General features: G+C 34.3%; 3 protein-coding genes across 3 annotated transcripts; all 3 read left to right on the top strand.

Annotated features, from left to right (window-relative positions):
• Positions 1-7,950: 7,950 nt before the first annotated feature.
• Positions 7,951-8,852, top strand: LOC113499383. Its single transcript, XM_026879853.1, has one exon. It carries the CDS (start codon positions 7,973-7,975, stop codon positions 8,771-8,773), a length of 801 nt encoding a protein of 266 aa, XP_026735654.1. The 5' UTR covers positions 7,951-7,972; the 3' UTR covers positions 8,774-8,852.
• A 41-nt stretch (positions 8,853-8,893) lies between these two features.
• On the top strand, positions 8,894-12,988 carry LOC113499384 (odorant receptor Or2-like). Its single transcript, XM_026879854.1, has 4 exons — positions 8,894-9,016; positions 10,021-10,125; positions 11,270-11,425; positions 12,249-12,988. Exons 1-4 carry the CDS (start codon positions 8,954-8,956, stop codon positions 12,303-12,305), a joined length of 381 nt encoding a protein of 126 aa, XP_026735655.1. The 5' UTR covers positions 8,894-8,953; the 3' UTR covers positions 12,306-12,988.
• Positions 12,989-13,085: 97 nt separating this feature from the next.
• On the top strand, positions 13,086-18,618 carry LOC113499360 (odorant receptor Or2-like). Its single transcript, XM_026879809.1, has 4 exons — positions 13,086-14,319; positions 16,664-16,763; positions 17,140-17,244; positions 18,319-18,618. Exons 1-4 carry the CDS (start codon positions 13,529-13,531, stop codon positions 18,598-18,600), a joined length of 1,278 nt encoding a protein of 425 aa, XP_026735610.1. The 5' UTR covers positions 13,086-13,528; the 3' UTR covers positions 18,601-18,618.
• Positions 18,619-23,402: the final 4,784 nt, after the last annotated feature.

Genomic DNA, 23,402 nt, shown 5'->3' with positions numbered 1-23,402 from the left:
GAACTTATTTTTTTTAATATTCTTAAATTCTTAATATCATTGGGTAAGTTGAAGCGGCTCAGCGGAGCTAGATTTTGTGCATACCAAATAAGCAAAAAGTGTTACGAAGGATGTGATTGAGAGAGGCGTGTTTCAAGGTGTATTAGCTATAGCCATTGAATGCAAATTTTCTCTGCTTTGCTACACCTTGACGTAGGATACGTTTTCACAGCACACTTTTCTGGAAACTCCCACACATATCCACAGCACAGTTAGTCATCCTTGCAGGACACTTTTTCCTCGTCACGCCACGACAAACATAAATAAAGATTGATACTTCTTCTGAGTATCGATCTTCTTACGTCTTAAAATAGACATTCTTTTGAGGTCCAACATGGCTGAAAAATGTATGCCAAAAATAATACGATTTTGTTATTTCATTAGTTCGATATTTCTTATCTTTGATGGCATAATGAGGAGTTCCATTTTGGTGAAGTTCCTGTCTCCTGTGCTTAATGATTAACCTGCGTTACAGGTAGGCACTTCACATGTAATTTATTTGTCATGGGTAGAAAAAGTATTTGACCTTTTTATTCATAAACATTGGGCTCGTAATCGCTTAAAAGCCTCCAATAAACTTCTAATATGAAATTACAGCCTACTTTATCGGTTTTTATATCCATTTTTGAGGCACTTTAGTGTCAATTCAATTATACCGGCATTTATATCAAAGAGATATTTATGCGTAGGTACTTTAAGTACTTATTTGGACTGCTTTTCACCAGTTTTAATTACATGAGGCCTTTTAAAGTTCGTCGAATAAGATTTTATCAGACTACGATCTAATTTGTTTAAGATCATCATTATTTAATGTGTTCATTACATTCTTATACATTCTTACGTATATGTTTTTTTGCAACCTTTATGTTTTTTAACTAGGGATTTGCAAAACAATAGTCGTTAAATAATACAGATGATCCAGTAATACATCTGTGTAATCTTAAGATTTAAATTTTCAGGAAAACAGCAAGCAGGAAAAGTAAGGCCTGCTTTTTGTTTTTATTTTTACAATAAAGACTTTTTTCTTATTCGGAACATTAACCACGGTGCTTTAAGCGAAATAAAGTCGGTACGATTGAAGAAACTGTGACTTGCGAAACTGCGACTGAAACCGTTTGATAACTGCTGTTTGGTAAATGCTGCTTTGAAAATAAAATAATGATTTTAGCTGTGCAAATACTGCGCCTTGTGCTTGTGCTTAAGCAAATTGAATAGGAGATCGTACATAAATAGACAATACTTTTTGACGATAGCAGAGACTGCTTTCCAATTTTCCTTAGTTCCAATTGTACGCACAGTCCTATAACCTAGACAATAATACTAACGTCTTTTATTACATAAGTTCCAAATTCTGCACATGCAAATAACATGAATCGGACAAACAGATCCCCTCGCTGTCACTGGCGCCGATATATCGATTGACAGTCCCGTTTTCAGCTGCTGACGTCACACGCTTAATTATGGCGTGAATATAAGAGGATTCGAAAACAATAAGGTTCTAATTGGACTGAAAATATACTATTGTGTGTAATTTACAATCAGTTTAATGTTAATTATACCTAATGAGAATATTTTTACGTCGGATACTTGAAAATATTTCAGGTTAACAAAATTTTAAGAATCTAAAAAAAATAGGAATTTTTTATACTTTAAATACTGGCCAGAATCTTCTACTACCATGATGTGATCAAAAAGCGCGTCAGCTAATGTCAGCGTTAATTGAACTTCAACCATCATAAAAAAATATTATCCATCCGGTATTTTCTTGACCGCATTCCCATGATTTCCGTTTAAATCATTGAGAAATCTACTCACCAGACTCATAGCAAACATTATATCAAGCCGGCTAACTATGGCTAGATGCATGAGAGAGCCTACTGCTTCTCTCTATGGTATATTTTTCTCAAGTTCGCTGCTTCCTTTCTGTAGCTTTGTGTGTCAACTGCAATACTGTTGGGGTTTGCATCATTCATATTAAATTAAAACGCACTTGTCGCTTTGATGTTAGTCATGTAATTTTAATCACAGGCTTTGATGGAGATTTTCACTGCACTTATTCATGGGCTTATCTGGGCCTATAACCTAATGAATTAATTAAAAATATACTGATATTTCTATGAAATATTTTCATTTCAATGTAATTCATGGCAATACCTCCTTTCACAGAAAAGAACAAAAACACAAAAACATTATAATATAGAAAAAAAAAAGAAGTACAAGGAATAGGGATGATGACAATTTTTTTTGCAGTGTCCGTCGTCAGTTTAGTTTTTTGTATAATAATGTAATAATGGATACGTATTTTTTATTTTGTCCCGCAAATGAAACTTACGCGTGACGTCACGATTGAGTGTAAATTTTACTCTATCGTTACGTCACAAGCCCCCTCTCCTAAACTTTAAAGCAGATAATCTCTGTCAATTCTAGTTTTTCTGAAAAAGGAAAAATACGTATCTCATACTTTTCAATTATCTATCATCCCTATTATAGTAAGCAGGCGCGAAATTTAAATTACTTTTAACAAGTAGGTGCGCAAGATGTCTCTCATTTATCTTCTGAGTCCATTTCATACGCTGTACTACACCACCAGAAGCGGGAGCTCTGTTTGAGGCCGGTTGGCCTGAGAGGCCTGAGAGGCCTGCGAGGCGGACGAGTCCGGGGATGGTGGGCATGCTGTTCTAGCTCGGAGTCTTGTCAACATTTTTATAAAAGACTCACATAAAAGACTATTTTTTGTATTTTGTGCTTGACATATATCATTATCATGATAGATAGATAGTCGTAAAGACGGGCTCATTTTAATTTTATTTTAATGTTTATGCGGTTTCTGGAGAATCTATGATTTTATTTATAGTTCTGATTTGAATTATAAATATTATTATATTGTATACTATGGTAATTATTTATTTCCTTATTTAATTAATCAAATCAGTTATTAGCTATTACATTACTACAATAAATTAAACTAAACTAATATTTACATTTTGAAAACTATATCTATATAAAAAGAAAAATATGCATTATTTACAAAGCGTCAAAAAAGATATCCTCATCCCTGCCAAAGTCGGGAAACGTGCCCAGAAGGCTGGCTGCATTGCCACGTTGTATGGCAAAGCTAATGTTGTTTGACATAATATGTCATTTCTTGTTTTAATATGGGTTCATTATTGAAAAACATGTTTCTTGAAATATATTGTATAAAATGAGGTTTGTTATTGTAAATATTGTCTTTATTTCCCGTTATGTAAAATAAATAAAATAAAAAAAAAACTGAATAAATATGGAGAAAGAAAATTTTGACTTGTTGTCAGAAAATTTTGAATTGTTGTTATACATATAAATTATATTTTTAAACATATAAAAAACAACATATGTACAGGGCCCAAGCTGCCGGTGGTTAGGGCTCCAGAGAGAGGAACCTCCTCACACACATTCTGAATCAAACCCTTAACCCAGACGCCCAACGAGAGCCTCCTAAGATGTTGGTCGAGGCTTTTGGCTATTAAGCCATTGGGATTAACGACTATGGGGACAATGATTTCCGAGTCCACCTCCCACAAGTCAAGAACCTCGTGAGCTAGATCGTAATATTTCATTCAAAGATTTTTATTATTATTATTTTAGCTGTAAAACCAAAATGTAGAATTTAGAAACTGCACAATAGATGGCGCTGTTATAAATGCAATAACATTAAAACCATGAAGGTCAAAATATCAGAACTTTCCAATTGAGATTAGGTACGTTCAAAAACAAACTCGTAAATATGTCATCATAAAAAATCTCGTAAAATATAACAAAAGGGAAAGTAAGGTGCGTACGCGACATAAAATGTCATAAGTGCTTTTTTATATCTGTATTTTTACTCAGAGCTTTGAACTTCACTAGAGATAAGTACATAGCTAAATGTTTAACATTGTGTTGACATTATGTAATCGATTATCCGGTATGAACCCTAATAAAATACTGCTTATTCCACTGATAGTTTGAGAACCTATCTTAGCACACTTTTACATTACATCCTCGTCCTATTTACGCCTATAAGCCTGGAATATCCCAATGCTGGGCAAAGGGTTTTCTAGTCTTCTCCCACATATATCTCTCGTGACCAGTTCGGTAAGAACGAAACCGGGTCATCCCCAATCTTCGTCTGGGTGTGCCTGGCTGACGTCGTTTTTGCCTTAACGACCATGTGACATAATTTTACGTTGATCAATTTATTGCCACCTTCCTATATTGCTTTGTATGTATTAAATATGTCTTGATCTGCCATATTCGCTGGTCACGCTCGCTATACTATTCTACGTCGTGAAATGAAGTAGAAAAGTCATCTATCAAGGGATTCGTAATTTTCTTTATTGCTTTTAGGGGTCCTAGTATTTAGGAAGTGACTTTTTCTATAGGTGGCGAACGACAGCGTAGCCTACCCGCTCTTGTACATTAGACTTCAATAAATTCATAGGATAGTAGCGCGTGTTTTTTATCAACCAGAAACTATTTAATGTGTCAACCCATGTTGTGTACGTGTATGCTCTTGTAGCCTAAATTTATCTGTTCTAAAGTTTTCGAACCAAAGTTTCCAAACAATCAGAACTATTTTACATTACGCTAAATACATTAACCGCACCGCCTGGAATGACAGGATCCCGATATCCATTATGACTCTTAGCGAAGTTTTAACAACCAATTTGCTAAACCCATGTCAAGTTCCCGAAATTACCAATTAAACTGTTATCGCAAGGAAATTTTTAATAGGCAAAGTTGTGGAAAAATATTCTGATATAGTTAGGAGTTTGACGTCTGCTGTGTGTATACAAAATACGAACTTTGTTGTTTGGCGTAAAGACGATTAGGCTTACATGAGGCGAAACGAGTTTGACGACTATATACAAACCTCCATTGATTTTTATGAGTTTCAAGTCTGAAATCGACGGTACTTGGAGACTTGTGTTGCCTATATGTTGGGGGTATTTTGTAGTATTTCATAACATTTCCTCCAGTTACAAAAAAAAAAACAAACTTGCTTTTTTCTGCCCCATTTTTTCTACAGAGAATTGGCATAACGATTCAAAGGGTAGTTCCGCCAGTCTTCTGGGCACTTGTGCCCGCATTGATGAACCCAATGACTCCTTTCATTTTTATTGTATGTATTAGTTTTGACTCTTGTTGTACGTAGTACGCAGTTTTTAATTGATTCGATATCATTAATTTGATAGGATTTAATGCAATTTCAGACCGAAAAAATTCACATTTCATTACGAAGAGCTGACAAGTCTAATTTACTAGCGAAAATAAATCCCGAGAATTTTGCCATCCCTGCTTCCAAGAGCTACAAAATAAATGTTTGTTTTGTTTAGAGTTTGTTTGTTTCGTTTTAAATATTTGATGAGCCTTGCATATAAATGTGATGGCTAATCGGAAGTTGTTTTATTCATTGTTCTTTTAACAGATAACGAATATAACAACGAAGTTAAAAAAAAATATCTGGTTTTTTTTGTTATTTTTCAAGGCACAAGACTGTTTTGTTTCAAGTATTTTTTTTATTTAATAACTATTTAAGCCTTTTAGGTCAAGTTTTTAAGGTGGGGCCCGCAATCAAGCTACAAGTGTGACAGCGGGGCAGTGTACTAAACGTTGAAGATTGGCGTCTCTCCTCCACACTGCACTCCAGAGAGTTAATAGTGCCTTATAATGCGTGTATAAGGCAAATCCTTATACAGGTTTTCACTGACGAAATAATTCCGTCGCGTCTCATAATAAATCTTTTGCTACGCATCGCTCATTGAAACGAAATATTGACCTCATTACAACAACGTGTGATGAGTTTTTGCTTGATCCTAAAACAAGTCGGCTGCTACTGATAGTATGGAGAGGTTTCGGCTTTGTCTCAAGAAAGGTTTTATGCAAAAGAATCTTAATAACTTGACCGTGTCCAGTAAAAAAATATCTCACACACATGGCAAAAGCCGAATGGTTGAACTAACGAGGACTAGCGTTTGTGTGATCCACGAATCGAGTGTCTGGGTGTCTTTGTGCATGTGACTTGAATGTTTGTGAAAACCCCCGCGACAGAAGGGGTTAGTGCGGGAGTCGTTAAAAAAATGCAATTTCTGCCACCCTTAGTAGGTGTAAGTTAATTCTTTAATAAATAGGCGGCTTTTATCGACGAACACAGAACCATGTCGCATACATTTTTAATAAACTCGTTTAGTGCGAATGAGCCGTTTAATGTAGGGTCTGAAGAATTGTAGGTTAATAGCTTTCAATTATCCGTTAGAATACATTATTTGGTTCCGTAGTAGATAGCTTCACATATTAGTTGGAACTGGAAAATGTTTTCATCTTTTTAGGTTTTATTTTCTACCTTACCTTTATCAGATCCCACAGCTGGGCAAAAATATTTATATGCCTTGAGATTCCTTTCACAGTTCTTGGCCACGTGCGCCTCAGACATCTGGCCCTAATACTGCTATTTACAACGGCTGATGAATGAACGAAAATTGGCTTAAAATAACACTTTTCGGTTCCTCTTGCATGTATCCTACACAATAATTAGAAGTAGTAGGGGTCGGAATACTCAAGGTCAGTAGAATGAATTTCCATCTATTTTGTGGACAAAATGCTTAACAAAATAAGAATAATTTCAAATTTAATCCAATTGCCATTCATTCATCGGCCATTTTTGTGGGAAATAATACATTAAGACTTCGGCTTTTCTAACAAATTCGGTTTATTGCACGGAGAATAAAAATACGGTACAAATGAAATTCACAACTTTTGACAACTAAGACATATTTTTCTAAATTGAGGCAGGGGCGATGTTTACATTCTTCCAATATCCTCTCTTAAACATAAGCCCATCTTGGATGAACTAAATACCAGCTTGGAGTTTGTCGTAGCTTTCGTTAGCGCATATCCAACCTCTTATCAGTCTGTATATAACGAACTTCAGTTGTCCCTCCTAGTACTTTGTCACGAATAAAGTGATGCCTCACGTCGATATGTTTTGTTCTAGGATGGTAAGCATCACTACCTGAAAGATATGATCATAGCTTTATTTTTCATCTGTGGCCAAATACATTCTTGAAATTGCTTCAGCCATAAAGCTTCCTGTAAAAATTTTGTTTTTATGAAATCTGATGAGATCTTGACGCCAGAACTTTCCAGACCCATGATCATAGGGCTATATTTTTCGGGTAACCCTGCTAACATGAGTGTTCCCAGGCACTCATCTCCAACTTCGAAGCCAATGTTCCGCAATTTATGAGCTGTACTCATAATTTTATTCACTTATTCTTCTATACTAGGACAGTTATGCAATGAAGTGTTGATTAAATCCTTCAGTAGGCCAACTTTTCTGGACAACCCGGAGTCTTCAAATGCGTTTTGAAGGTTTTGCCAAACTTGTTTCGATGACGTGGCATTTTCTATATGCAGTAATTGATACTTTTTTTTCAATTTGTCTCGCAAACACAAATTTAATTAATTACAGTCACCATTCCTATTGTTCTGGGTAACATATAAAAAATAATAACGATTGTTGCTCATTTGTATTCAAATTAACAAAGTAATTATTTAATCAATAAATATTTAATGAAGTTATGTTAGAAGTTTAAATTGTATCTATTTTGATTTTATAATTTCATAATACCAAAGTTGATACTTTTTTAAAAAGTGAAAAAATAAATTTTAAAATTAAATAGTAAAGACTAGAAAATTAACCATTTTGTGCCACTTTGTTAATAACGGAACCCAGCTAAAGGGTTAATTTGCAAACAATTTAAGCCATTTCCAAGTGATTTAAATTGTAAAGGGAATTAAAATGAGCTCGAACAAACCTATTTGCTAATTGGATTCTTGAGAATATCAACTTGTGTAGAGACCAGAACGTTTCAGAATACTTTTTTTGAAATATCAAAAATACTAAACAGCAATAATGATTTTGAAAAAGGTTATCAAATTTACGAAAACATTGGAAGACCCAAAAAATCCTTTGTTGGGACCAACTCTAAAAGGGTTGTATTTATTCGGCCTCTGGCCAACTGGAAATAGATTGCGGGTCATGTTTTTTAATTCAATACATATCTTTACCGTATTTTTTATTTTCAGTGAAATACTTGACCTCTACATGGTCAGAAATGACACTAATAAAGTTTTAAATAATATGTCAGTGAGCGTTCTTAGCGTAATTTGCTTTGCTAAATCCTATTCTTGCAATATCAGACACAAACTTTGGAAAAAGCTTACTGAAAGCATAAGCGAAGAAGAAAAATTGCAAATAAATAAACAGGACCCAGTTATAATGAAATATATTCATGGCTATACAAAATACACAAGGATTATCACATATGGGTTCTGGGTTTTGGTCTTTGTGACTAATTTGCTTTTGATCCTGACTCCTTTTATTAAATACGCAACGTCGCAGTCCTATCGAGAAGAAATAGAAATGGGGATTGAGCCATTACCGCAAATTTTGTGTTCCTGGTTTCCATTTGATAACACAAGGATGCCTGGATACATAGTGTGTTTATTTGTTCACATAACGATGGGAACGGAAGGATCTGGTGTTTTAGCAGCCTATGACATGACTGCAGTTGCTATCATGTCTTATCTTAAAGGGCATCTGATGATTTTAAGAGATAAATGTGAAAATCTGTTTACAGAAATAAGTTCCCCTCAAGAAGTGCTAGAAAGGATTAAAGAATGCCATAGGCATCATACTGTATTAGTGCAGTAAGTATAAATTAAAACAACATTATTATCAAAATCTTAAATTTAATTCGAGGTATTTGATGTAAAATGACAAAATCAGTAAACGGATTTTGAGAAATCTGCAATTTAATAAGTTTTATTGAAACTTAATGTCTTTCTGATTTTCAGACAATATTCACTCTTTGACGCCTTGCTGTCACCAACAATGTTTATGTATGTCTTGTTATGCTCAATAACAATTTGCGGTAGTGTTGTCCAGTTTACTTCGGTTAGTAAAACTTTAAGATTTATTTTATCTTACCATTAAAAACTGGTGTGGCAGTTCTATACAACGATTTGTTTGCTCGAGGTAAGCGAAAAAGCAATGTTTTCCTAAGACACCATTGCCAGTGATGAACGATTACATTGTGATGAAACCTGGGTTCTACATAATAGAATCTAAAATCGCCAACCCGCAATGAGCTAAAATGGTGATCAATGCTAAAACCTTCCCTATACGAGAAGAGGCATGTGCCGATTACAAGAACATGTCATAATTATATAAGCTGGTATTGTTCCAGCAAATCTTAAACCCGATTTATATTTGCACGCGAAGATTTTATGTCAGTGCAGGATAATAGTGGTCTTTGAATATTTAAGAAAGTACATATTATAACTTTGAAAAGTCACATAGGTTCTTTGCCTGCTTTGGGTTCGAACCTGAATATTCAAATTCATTCGTACAACCGCATGGCCACCACGATAAGTTTCTTAAGTAGCTGTATGCCTCTGAGAGAATTATTAAGCGGATTATCTGATGGTTTCCCTAGAAAAAAGAAATTCACATAATAAATATTTAAAAAAAAAAAATTTTTTTACTTCCGTAGTTTGTGCGGGGTTTTATTAATTTTATATCGTTATAAATGCGGACAACATCACATACATTGTTCTGAACCCAAAGTAAGTTGCTAAAGCACTTGTGGTATGGAATCCAGCAACAACGAAGGTACCACAAACACCCAGACCCGAGACAATGTAGAAATGTGAATTTTTACATTGACTCGACCGGGGATCGAACCCGGGACCTCAGAGCTAGCGACACCTTGAAACCGGTGCGTACGCCACTCGACCACGGAGTATGTGTACTTATTTTTTTCACCATATACGGCTTCCCAGACAGCAGGCTTCTCCTGCACTTGGCTGTTAGAGATATTATTTCTATAAAAAGTTTCAAAACCAGTTTTTAACTGTAAAGATTTAATTCTAATCTGCGTTTAATGCTGTTTGTTCCAGAAAGAAGTAACAACATCTCAAAAGCTTTGGGTCATCCAGTACACGACTGGCTTAGTTTCGCAACTCTTTCTATACTGTTGGCATAGCAACGAAGTGACGCTTCAGGTAACTATTAAAGATCCCCACACGTCTGTCTCCGAGCCGGTGACGAACGTGACGAACGAATTCATGTAAAATTTACACACCAATATAATTTGAGCCCTTGAAGTCGTTTGGTATATGACCTGGGCATGGCCTGATGGACCATAAAACTGTATAATCGCCACATTTACATACAAACATCACTTATACTTTAGTCTCTAAATCTTGTTATATATAAAAAAGAATTGCTGTTTGTTAGTCTCGCTAAAACTCGAGAATGGTTAAACCGATTTGACTAATTTTAGTCTTGCAATAATTGTGCCAGTCCAGGGAAGATTTAAACGGTGAGAAAATATAGAAAAATTGTGGCAAAAAAATACTACGCGGGTGAAACCGCGGGAAACAGCTAGTATACAGTAAATATTGAACTAGTATCAGCACCATTCTTTGGAAAATACCTTTTGCACCGAAGTTTGCATTGCATTTCAACCGCGTACAGTTTTAAGTCAGTTTGAAACTAACATACCTTGCACTAAAGTCTGATGTTGACTGCTTTGGCAAAGCACTTCCCGTACTTTCCAGTTAGGAATTCTGTCTACCCCATTTTGTCAAGTGCAGAGGTTCCCAGCCAGAAGTGGTCCTCAGGAGTCAAAATGTGGTTTGGGAACGACTGAGATGATGGGGATGTTACCCTTTGCTATGAAGGGTATTTATTTGCCGTTTGTGGATACGCAAGTTTATAGAGGACACAACATTATAACATACAATTCTGAAATCATAAAAATAATATAAAAGTGATGATAGTCCAAGAAAAGGTTGGAAGCCCTTCTACAGTAGGATCTACTTCAAACAGAGCCAGAATCCGTTCAATATTATGTCGCATTACAAGGTCTCTTAGGACATCGTCGATATATGTCATCGATAGTAGAGTAATCGGCTCTATCACAACTCATCAACTGTCAGCATTAGATTTGTACTAACGACCAAATCTAACGAATTAGCCAAGTTACTTAAAGTTACTTGCCCATATTGCACACCGCTGGAAAGATTACACATAAAGGTTTTTTTTGAGAATCAGATATATTTTTTTAAGCCTACGTAACAAACATTCAAGGAGTATAAAATCAAATGAAACAGATTTTAAGCTAACTTTTTTGTTTAATTCCAGAGTATGGAAGTCGATAGAGGGCTATACAACAGTGACTGGTGGCAAGGCGATGTACGTGTGCGCAAACAGCTTTTGCTGTTAGCCGGGAAGTTAAACCAACCTTTCGTGTTGCACGCTGGGCCTTACACAACGCTTTCTGTACCCACCTTCATTGAAGTAAGTGTTGTAAGATATACAGACGAATGCCCGATCCTTAAAAGATGCGTAGGAAATTGTCCCTCATAAATTAACGGACATACCTACTGTATTTGACTGTCTGTGAGACGAAGCGACAAGTTCAAATTCATTTTGAAGTAAGCTTGCTATATATCCTGCAGAACAAATTCTGGATATGTATTCTTTCCACACAGCGAATTATTTGTGTAAATGCCAATGCCTGGGTCCCACAATCTCTTAAACACTTGGTTGTTACAAGTAGACTGAAACTCATGAACTGTCACAAGATATCACAAAACTAAACTTACACTGCACGGCATTCGTAATAACGAACTCCTTTAATTTGATATCTTTCATCAGTAAAGGAATCATTGTTAAGGATTCAGAAACAGCAACTTTAATTTATAGTACAACATAAATATTTGTGTAAGAACTATTTTCTTGAGTTCTCGGCGCGAAACTCGATTTGCAGTTCAGTCTCAGATCTTAGTCGCCGACTGTTTTCGCACCGCTGTTAGCATTTATATTTGTTCTTGAGACTTTGTTGACCAGAAAATCATTACCCTTATCTAACTGACATTTAATGCCAGTAAACGTCAGAAAACGCTAAAATGGATGAAATTTTCATTTCGTTTTAATTAGTCACGTGATTTTGACCCGTAGGTAATTTTCATACACGCTGACGTTTTATAAAGGAGCTATTGAATTGATGCCATTTTCGTGGCAGTCTGATTTTTTTTGATGGTGTTAGGCGCCATATGAGAAAAGTTTTTGGAAACCATGGTACATATAATGAATTAATGAAATAATGTTATCTTTTCAGATAATTAAAGGGACCTACAGTTTCTTCACGCTGTTTTCACAGTTTCAAGAAGATTAATTATTTTATGAACTATCACAGTTTTTTTTCACAATATAATGTTAGTCTTATAATACAATTGTTATTTCTTAGAAACTTTCTTAACTTTGTATTCTTCTTCTCACTTGTGAATTTATGAATAAATTTTCTTAACCTTGCTACACTTCAAGCTAATGTTTTTTCTTCCAAGAATATTACAATCAATATATCAAGACATTATTATGATAAGTATACCTAACCAATCTACAGAAACTAATAAGAATGCGTCATACAAAAACACTACCTTTCAAACTTTTTCGAATAAAATACATTTCAACCCTTCAATTTTCCTGCCACTTTAACTCAATACTACAATTTTGTGATCGCAGTAGACATTTGACGAGGTGTCCGTAAAAATTACAAGGTTAAGATACCAATCTTGTTTAATATGCAGACCATCAATTTGTTTGTACATGTCTGTCCGCCCCTAAACACTGACTAAACTGACATGTTTAAATCTATTTTGTTGTCTTTTTGTAGAATTTTGATTGTTTGAAAAAAGATTCAATCAGCTATAACGGAACTGTCTTAGTATTTGACTAGTAATTTGGTATAAGATAATTTCGAATGAAACGTAATGTCAATTGTGTTGAAGCACAAAATAATGAAAACTTTACAGGAACTCAATCACCGCAAGCAAACGAGACTGTACCTCTCAATGAGACACAAACAGTGAAAATCTCAAACAAAAGACTTGATTAAAACTCGTCCAGAATATACATTTGCAGTAGCTCAGTCATTCATTTTGTAGGTTCTCAAACAAGGATTGCATAGGTTGCTAGTTTCCAACTTTGTAATTATGGGTTAGAATAAAATTAAGCCAGTCGAAGCGACATCATGCTACTGTTACAAAGCTATAAGCTGTTTACTTTAATGCTGGTGACCATTAGATGGTTTATGACCATATATACCTGATATAATGTAATTTAGAAAATGCTTCTAGGATGAGAGACAGAAAGGGTAAGAAAAAAATATTATGTATTATAATAATCTATTCAATGTTACGAGCTTTGATACATATTGTAAGTATGGTCTTTTTTATCTCCATTTGAGACCAATTTAAATGGTAGAATTAAGGTAAGGTAAAACCGGAGAATGAACTAAGTCGCTTACATAAATATTAAATGGCCCACGTTTTGATCAAATAAATAGTTCGAGAGTATGAAATTTTGTTTCTGCCAGTCAAGTTCCAATTGCGGTTCAAAATGGGCCCTAAATTTTTAGAAAGTCTTGAAGATCCATCACATCTTTTACTCGGACCAACACTTCTTGGTCTCCAATATTGGGGACTGTGGCAAAAAGATCGAATCAAGAATGTGATTTACAATATAATACACATATTAGCATTCATTTTCGTGATCTCTCAATATTTGGAACTATGGTTAATCAGACAAAATCTTGAATTGGCTATGAGAAACCTTTCTGTATCAATGTTGAGCACAGTTTGCGTGTTCAAGGCAGGGACCTTCGTTTTCTGGCAGAAATCCTGGAAGGAACTCATCGAATACGTGTCCAATTTGGAAAAAAATCAACTCTCCAAAAACGACAAGACCACGGCTAAAATCATAGATACTTATACGAAATATTCTAGAATAGTTACGTACTGCTATTGGTGCTTGGTTACCGCTACTGTTTTTACCGTTATTCTGGCACCATTATTTGTTTTCCTCTCATCACCAGTCTACAGAGAGAGCATTAGCAATGGAACCCAACCATATCCAGAGATCATGAGTTCTTGGTTCCCTTTTGACAGATCAAGAGGCTTAGGCTACTGGCTGTCTGTTGTATGTCATACGTTGATTTGTTTTTATGGAGGTGGAGTTGTTGCAAGTTTCGACTCTAACGCCGTAGTTATAATGACGTTTTTTGCTGGACAGTTGAAGCTTCTGTCCATGAATTGTTCGCGTCTGTTTGGCGATGGTAATGAGGTAGTTAATTACAAAGATGCTGTGAAGAGGATTGAAGAATGCCATTATCATCATCTCTACTTGGTGAAGTAAGTATATTATTATGATTGATTTTCATTATTCAACATTTATATACACACGCATATAAGTAGCAGTAATTTACACTCTTTTTAAATGATTTTGGATAAAATTCGTGAAGTCGACATAATGAACAAATTAAACAAACAAATTTCAGCATCAATGTCATCGGTGACATATTAACAACTATTTATTTTTTAGAAGAGAGTAGTAAGGCTTTTTGGTCATGGCTACAATTTGCCTCTGGCTTTGAGATTTCGTAGTTTTACACTAATACACGTAATATCTACACAGAGTTTCAGAGCTTGAACATAATGATGAAACAGCCTTTGATAAAGCTTGTAGCAAAACTATATCTATAGCCATAATTATCGCAGCGTCGTCGGTCATAATATGAGTGGGATTGAATCCAGGAAACAGCGATAAACTCTCCTATAACTACTACATATTTCAGCTTCTTGGTTAGACATTAACACGTAAAGCAACGGGACTAAGTTCAAACTAGGGTAGAACCCACATCGCCAAGTATGACATAAAACAGTTATAATGGCAGGAAGCTATGAAATATTTCATCTTTATCATTTTAGTTATTTAATATTCAATTTTACTTTACTCACAAAAACCATTTCAAACTAAATTAGTTTTAAACGATTTTCTCATTAGTTGGTAGTCGGATTTGTTTCACAACGACTGATTGTTTCATATTTTAATAAATCCAACCAAGTTTTACAATATCCTTGAATCATTAGAAGAAGTACATGTCCTTTGACATATAAAACATAGAATTATCAATCACAAATCGTTTTATAAAATAAATAAACAAGTTGCGGCAAAATGTACGACTAAAAGCTTTTGTGGAATGTAATGGAAAAATAATATCTGCATACAAAACGCAATCTTCCAAAATATACATGAAAACTGAATTCACATTTATCGAGAACTTGAAAGATTTCACTAGCAAGACGCTTTTCTAGGTTGTTTTAAACTAACTGAGCTCCGCGGTTTCTCTCGCATTATATAAAATGGATATTGTCTCAATTTTTTTTTCGACTATTACATTTTTTACAAAGAACTTCAGCAGACATCAGCGGCTCTCATACAGTATTGCCGATCGTTTTGATCTTGATCTTGGATCACAAGATCATATCTTGTAATCAAATGATACAGTCGATCTTAATTCCTTTAGTTTTGTACCGTATCTGCTTCGTTAATACATTTTTCATAGATTTACTTAAAGTCAAAGTGGTAGAGCCCATTGCAGTAGTATTTGTTTTGGCCTTAACTTGATTCGAACTAATCGCGATCCAAATTAACTGTACCTCTTCAGCGAAACGCAAACCCCTTTCAGACGCAAAACCAAAAAGCAATGTATTTTCAGTAGTACTGTGTGGTTACATGAAACTCTCATTGCTCGAGTCCATTTTTAACTAGAACCGGATAGCTTTTTTGCTGGGTTTCGACAATATTTTTGCCTACCAAACATGAAACAAAATATTTTGTAGCCATCATTCAGCTATATGCTGGTCAGTAAAAGTTGTTTCAAATTTTAAAATATTTTGATTTTTCCTATGTTGGTTTTGTGCAAATAACAATGAAAACACTACATTTTGATATATAATATATTGATGATGTAGATATTCTACTTGACTACCATAGTAGCTGCGTCAAACTGACATGGATATTGGAGAAACGTGTCTGGAATCTTGAATGAGAAACAGCAAAACTTTGTTTATTTCTGCTGTAATACGCACTACGCTTTGCAACTTTCAATATTCTATGATTGTCGTCTTGCATAATTTTCCATAATTTTCCTATTATGTAAACCATTTTATCAAAAATGTTTTATAGTTTTCATTATGTTTTGTATTGCATTAGGTATTGCACTCCAGAGGCAATATTTGACTACAAAAAATAATATCGTCATTTTACGTTTTTTTATTTGAGAAACACCTTGCCTGCCCATCTATTGAAAAGGAACATGCAAAATGCCCGACCTGCACGCGTACGCGCCGCATTTAATTTTTATCAAAATCAAAATTAGGCCGTTTTCCAGGCTCTTTCAAAACGTTAAGGTGATGGCTCTAGTTGCGCGGTTCCAAAGTCTCTAATGAAGAAGAATCGGCAAGAAACTCCATCTTATCTTTTTTTAAGAAATCCTCCTCCTAAACTGAAAAATATGATTTTGTTTATTGACTTCTCCTTTCCATAGAAATGCTATTTTAAACCCGCGCACCTACACTGACAAATAATCTAACGAACCATAAGCGTCTGCTTTAGACCAAGTAGAAATTGGAAACACTTTTTATTTCATAAGATTGTTTTTCTTTAAAATTTTATTCTTTATTTCTCTTTTAGATATTCTACAGTCCTGAATTCCTTGCTTTCTCCAGTTATGTTTTTATACGTCATTATTTGCTCCCTAATGATTTGTGCCAGTGCAGTTCAACTGACTACGGTAAGTCATTCGATGTTTATTATCAGATACTTTTGAAAACATTAAAAAAAAATCCTTAACAGGAGACCTGTTGATTCGTAATAAAGTGATGCGTAGTGGTAAACTTTTAACGTTAATAATGTGGAGTTTTACTGTGTGTTATTTTTATAACGTGCTTCCAAGTACAACGGAAAGGTAAAAAATTATCTGCTACTTAGAATCTTAACCAACGAATTGTATAACGCTTTCTCAGAATTTTTAATTCAAGCGCTTGATCAGATTCCTATTAAACCTTCAGAGAAATCCGATCAAATCTATTGGATGTTTGTAGATTTTCTCCGCAATATTTTATCATCGATGCAAAATGAATTTTTATTCAAAAAGATAATATTTTCAGGACGGCACTGGAAATATGCAGCGTATTTGGATTGCGGAATATCTCATGGCTCTTATAGCTCAACTATTTCTTTATTGCTGGCATGGGAATGAAGTATCGTATATGGTTTGTCAATATTGTATTGTCTTAACTATAATCATCAAAATTTCAGATCCAAGAAGGCCAGGATGTCATATTCATATCAGTCTCAGGTATATGAAACCAATCATGCGTAGTAGCATAATAATTCAATTTCTGACTTGTAGTGAGCAGACGATCACATGTTAAAATATTTGATGAAAACTGCGGTTTAATTAATTCAAAATTGTGGTCCTCAATTTTTGTCCATATGTCATGATCATAATATATTATGCGCTTCTCCATTTACGAGTACGTCTTGTTTTTGACCCCACACAAGTTTTCGCATTTATAATATTACGTCTATTTTCATACTTCTTCAAACTTCCTTTCCTAAGTGAAAACGGAACAAACCATGCTACATGTACATACTACCTGCCTTCCGTTTGGACTGCTAACGTATAAGGGCAACAAAAGTCTTTGTTGACTTTGTACAAGCAATCTACTTGATGCGCCGAAGCAATCTTTTAACGTATTTTCCTGCCGTACGTAGAGATGTGGTGCTAAAATTTTAAAATGGTAAAGTCATAAGTCAAATTAAGAATCAAACTTATTGAAAAAAAAAACACACATTCGGTTTTTTTAATTAAATTACATGAGGTAACCAGATAGGGTGGGTTACAAAGCAGGGTAGGGGCGATAGCGTTCGTGTTCTCCGGGATTTAAATGATTATTTTTTTTGTTGTTACATGTGAAATCGAATATATTTTGTACAGAGAGCCTATGTTAAGAAGAAAAATGTTCGTAGCAAGATTTCATAAAAAAACTTCACCTGGCGCGTAAACATGGCCCCGGCTTTGGAAGCAGCAGGTCCCAAAAAGATTCGTATCCTAGCTCGTCAGACACATCAACTGCTGGTGGTGATACTGGTATGGGGGATATTTTGCCCCACGGGGAGAATTCGCTACGTGTGAAGCCCAATGACGTCTGTAGGTCGACAGTTCTGGAGATGCCATCAGCTCCAGGATAAATTCATACAATTCTTCCTAACTTCCATTTTAGTAGCGGCAGGTTGTATCAAACAAAACAATTGAGTATATAAGAACTATATTTCTTTGACAGAGTTACAAAGTCGATGGTGGCCTGTACTCTAGTGCTTGGTGGTCACAAAATGTGCGCATACGCCGAAGTCTGCTCCTCTTGGGAGGACAACTGCGCAGAACTATTACGTTCACAGCTGGACCCTTCACTATGCTCAACGTGGCTACGTTTGTCACTGTAAGTGTAATAATAATGATGATATCAACTCAGGCCACAGCGACTATTTTACTCTTAGGGTCTAAACAGACGGACCGCATTTCAAATGCAATCCAACTGCCAATTTGCATTTCGGATTCAGTTTGAATGCAGTTGACACGACTGCAATAGAACTGCAAACCAACCGTCACACGACTGCACGCCGACTGCAATAGGACCGCAAGATTGGTTTGCAGTTCTGTTGCAGTCGTGTCAACTGCATTCAAACTGCATTCGTACTGCAAATTTGCACTTGGATTGCAGGTAAAAAGCAGTCCGCCTGTATAGAGCCTTAATTAATGAAATCAATTTTCTTACATACTCGTAATAGCTAAGTTCCGTGGTGGTAACATTTTTACCAAGTTATATAATAAAAGGGATAGAATTTATTCGTTATAATTAGACTTAAACCTAGTAAAAAAGAAAAAAAAAACAAATAAACAAAAAGAATTGTTTTCTTTTGTTTCATGGTTCTGTTAAAAAGTGATTTATAATTAACTTACAAATTGAAGGCGTACCGTCTATTGTTTTAAATTTGTTTTTTTTTTCGTTTTGTAATAAACTTTCAAATCAGATTTGAGGTTACTTTTCTATAATATTTGTGATGAATAATTACAAATGTTAAAGCCATTGAATTATATTCATAACCGTTCCATTATAATGGCATTATAAACCTGAAAGGTGCATTTTTGAATTACAAAGAACACTTTTCCATGCAATATTTTATTTAGAAAATATTCTTAAAGCGTATTCCTTTGTTAAGCACCTTTTCATATGCAGAGATGATAAAGTGGAGTTTTGAGGCACAAAAGATTCCAAGAAGTATATTCATTCTTTTTAAAGGAACGAATATGGCCACCTGGTGCATTTTAAAATATAATGCTGCATAATATATCCAGAGAAAGAGAGAGAGAGAAAAAAAAATATCCGATTAGGCACAGGAACGTGCTTTCTACTGATGTTAAGATTTATATTCGCGTGACGATGTTTTTGAACTGAAAAGAATTTTGCTAGAAACGTGTTTAAGAAAATGTTTTCAAAACAAAAAAAAAACATTTTTATTTCGTTTCAACGTACATTTCTAGATTATAAACTAGAAATGATCGTCATACTGGCTTGAATAATAAATTTCGTTTTATTCGCAGATTAATCCCCTACACATTAAAATTAGACATAATTCTGTTTTTTTTCTGTTTCAGATTCTGAAAGGATCCTACAGTTATTTCACACTTCTTGACAAAAAAGATGTCTAGTTCTTCAACTTGTAGTAAACTGCACTTCAATAAAATCTTCTTTTCTTCTTTATAGACATTTGTAGTGAAATCACAATGCTTGAAATATATTAAAGTAGTAAATAGTTGTTTTTATTTTTATATCCTGTGTTAACTTACCCTGACATTATGCTGTGTATTATATTCAGTAAGCAAGATGCTCTTAAAAGTAACGATCGTAAACGTGGTTAGTCTAGATTACAAAATGATAATATCTCACTTGCTGAGGTGCTATTGAAAGAGATAAAAATATGAAACCGTTTTCAAGTAAAATCGAGAATTACAACGTTTTACCGATCCTTTCATACAATTGAGTTACACACACAATTACGAGTATAATACTGCAATACAGTATAATAATGTGAGCGTAACAGTCAGAAAAAGCTTTGCTTAAATTAATGATTCATTTTAAGTACAAGTCAAGATTGAAATTTGTTTTGGATTTCTGGAACTATGTTTCGGTGTTTTCTATTTACATCTACAACAAATGATCAATTTCATTTCCGAACCATACGCTGCAATACTACACGTATTTGAATATATCACAAACCTAATTTATCTGATAACATTTAATTAAATTCAAAATAAAAGCTATTTTAAATCATAATTGTCTCCTACAGACCACTGTACCTCGGACACGAGCACGTGTCCATGCGTCCCAACAGACATTAAAACATTTTACACGTGAGCAGCACACGTGTTTACGTGACGTGACACTCCCACGTTACATGCACGCATCTGTTTTAAAACTCTAAACTGATATAATAGTTTTAGACAGATTCATTGCTATTGATAAACTTTCAAGTGAAGTGAAGGTTTGTTGCATGAAGTAACTCAATTGTTTTTAGAAGTGTTACCAAAAAAAATATAATCTATTCATATAAGCAAGAGACAAATTTGAACAAAAAAAAGGAGATACAATGGTCCCTAACAAAAGGGTTAAAAACTATTCAAAATGTTAAAGGTTCATTTGTCAACCAAGTGCCAAAAAATCTATGACCGGAGAATCGTTCCTAAACCTAGAGTTTTTATATCATTTTTTTGTTGTAACTGCAACCCACATATCTGTAAAATGTTTAACTGCCTAGGTCTCAGGGTACATGAGATGCAGTGTGGTGACAGACGGACGGACTGACAACTGTACCATAGTGATAGGGTTCCGTATCTATTATGAGTATATTCTATGTTTTGATCGTTATGTTCAAAAGCCCATTTGATGGTTTGCTTACATAATTTCTTACGCTAACATGAATAGGGTAAAGAAAGACGTATTATGAGCTGCAAATGGGTTCATCGTTTTAACAAGATAAAGATAATGAAAAGATAAAGATATTAAAATTTGTTTAATATTTTGACACTAGATTTACCTTAATCTAAAGATGTTTTAGTTTATTTTGTTTCGACCAACAAATAAATCTATCGTTTATAAGAAAAAAATGTACATCAAAATGTCTGGTTAAAGTTGAGATTTTGCCTGTCTTTTGCGATTTCTGACTACGCCAATATGAAGATATTCGAGATTATTTTTTTGTCGTGTAACAACCTAACAACTAGTTAAATCCAGTTTGTTTATTCGATATATTCTTGTTTACCTTTTGTTTAACCCTCGGTATCGGAGGGTTAAGCTGGGGGTTGATTTAATTAAAGCACCTGATAGTGGTTACCAAAACACTTTAATCAGAATATTAAACTTAAACTGATACCAAAAAAATAAAAGTCCTCGACTTCCTTATAGTATTCACGGAAAATTTTAACACTGCCGTTCAGAAAAGTGTTCTAAAAGCACAGTGACATCTTTTGAAAAATGGTGGAACAAACTAAACCTCAGTTTTGCTATTCTGACATATTTGCGGTTAAACACCCATTGTCTCTTAAGTTCTTGGTCCATGTTGCCCGTTAAAAGTCGAACGCGATATAGTAGCACTTACTTTGTAACACGGCTTTATAAACTGGCAAGTACTTGCTCTAAAAGCCTTCGGTTAACTTAATTCTGTGGCTGCGGTCGCGTTTGAAGCGTTGTATTTTATCACAATTATATCAATGGCTCTTTATAAGGAAGTATGGTAAGTGCAAATTATCTCAATAAAATTAGTTTGGAGAGATATAATAAAATGAGGATTTCATTCTTTGCGTTTGGTTGCTTTTAATTATTTTGTTATTGCTTCCTTAAATTGCGTGGTTATTGTGTACATTTAAAGAAAAGGAATTTTAAATGACGATTTTGAAGAAAAATCGCATTTATGTTTGTTAACATACTGTATGCTGTGAATATATGTCTGCTTATTATATTTTTATTATTTTTAAGTAGCCTCTGTCAGATTCCACTGTCGGGCGAATACCTGAACATTTTGCTTTCAAACCTGTCGGTCGATTTAAATCTTTTAATCGTGAATCAGCTAGCACCTGATGTGGTGTGTTCGCCATAGCAAATCCCTGGTATAAAATAAGTATAATTCAATAAGCAAGAACACGAAAAAGTTTTAATAAAAAAAAAATTGTCAGTTTAACTGTCTCTTACTATTTGACATGATTGTTTGTGTAGGTACATTTTCATTTTCACATCAACACTCATTATCTTTCTCTCAAAAGATTGAGTTAAAAAAAATATGAATATTCAATTTTAAAGAAAAGTAGAGTCAGAGTACAATAATGTATCTTAATAATAATTATCTGCAAAGCAAGATAGGTCAAAAAACGAAAATCCTAAATTAAATTTATATGAAAAATACGAAGTAAAATATAAAAGCGTCCTCTTCATTTACAAATCCGACAAAACAATTTGTTATATTTTCAGACAGAGGTGTTATGAAGATTAAAGGTAGAATTTAACTTACTCCTTCTGACAGTCTACCTTACATCACAAAGCAACATCGCTGCAGTTGTGGAAGCGAGACAGTGCTCTACATGATGTAGAGCGGCATCTCTTTTACAAAACAGTAATAATAATTACATCACCCGTAGTAGTAGGTACTTTGGGGTACTCAACACAGTTAAAAATATTAAAACTCGTAATTTATCATAATGTTCTACGCTGACGGTCGACGCATTAACGCCTCGCTACCTCTATTAATTAACATACCGTCAAGTAAAGGATTATTTATTTGAGAAAATAATTATGGTATATAATATATATGTATATAATATGTACATATTACAAAACATTGCCGGGCCATGTAGATCGGATATGAAAACTGACTTATCATTGCCCGCAATGTATCGTAATTCACGCGAAAATTTTCGCCTCGACATAAAGACAATCTATTACTGTGTTCCTATCATGAAAGTGAAAATTCACTTTTCTTTTAATGAAATGGTTTTTTTTACTATTTATCCTGAACCAGTGGTCGTAATTTGAAAACAAAAAATTGGAAACTTAAATATACATATGTACAGAAATATGGTGTACGATTTTATTCATAATGCAATTTTTTGAGACTTTTTCTTTTCCATACATAGAACTTTTATAATAGAACAGGGAGGACATATTGATGTGCAGCCAATGTAACTGTATTTCGAACATGCAATTTAGCAGCCTAATTTTAATAAAAAGAAAAATATAAGTTGGTTTAAGTAACTTTCCTGCCAATACCCTAACAACGCCTTACTTTTTATAACCTAACCAGAAAACCCATTTTTTTC

The sequence above is a fragment of the Trichoplusia ni genome, chromosome 12, assembly GCF_003590095.1.
Source record: "Trichoplusia ni isolate ovarian cell line Hi5 chromosome 12, tn1, whole genome shotgun sequence".
Classification (NCBI taxonomy): domain Eukaryota; kingdom Metazoa; phylum Arthropoda; class Insecta; order Lepidoptera; family Noctuidae; genus Trichoplusia; species Trichoplusia ni.
Note: the sequence above shows the minus strand (reverse complement) of the source record. Positions and strands in the feature narration are given on the sequence as shown.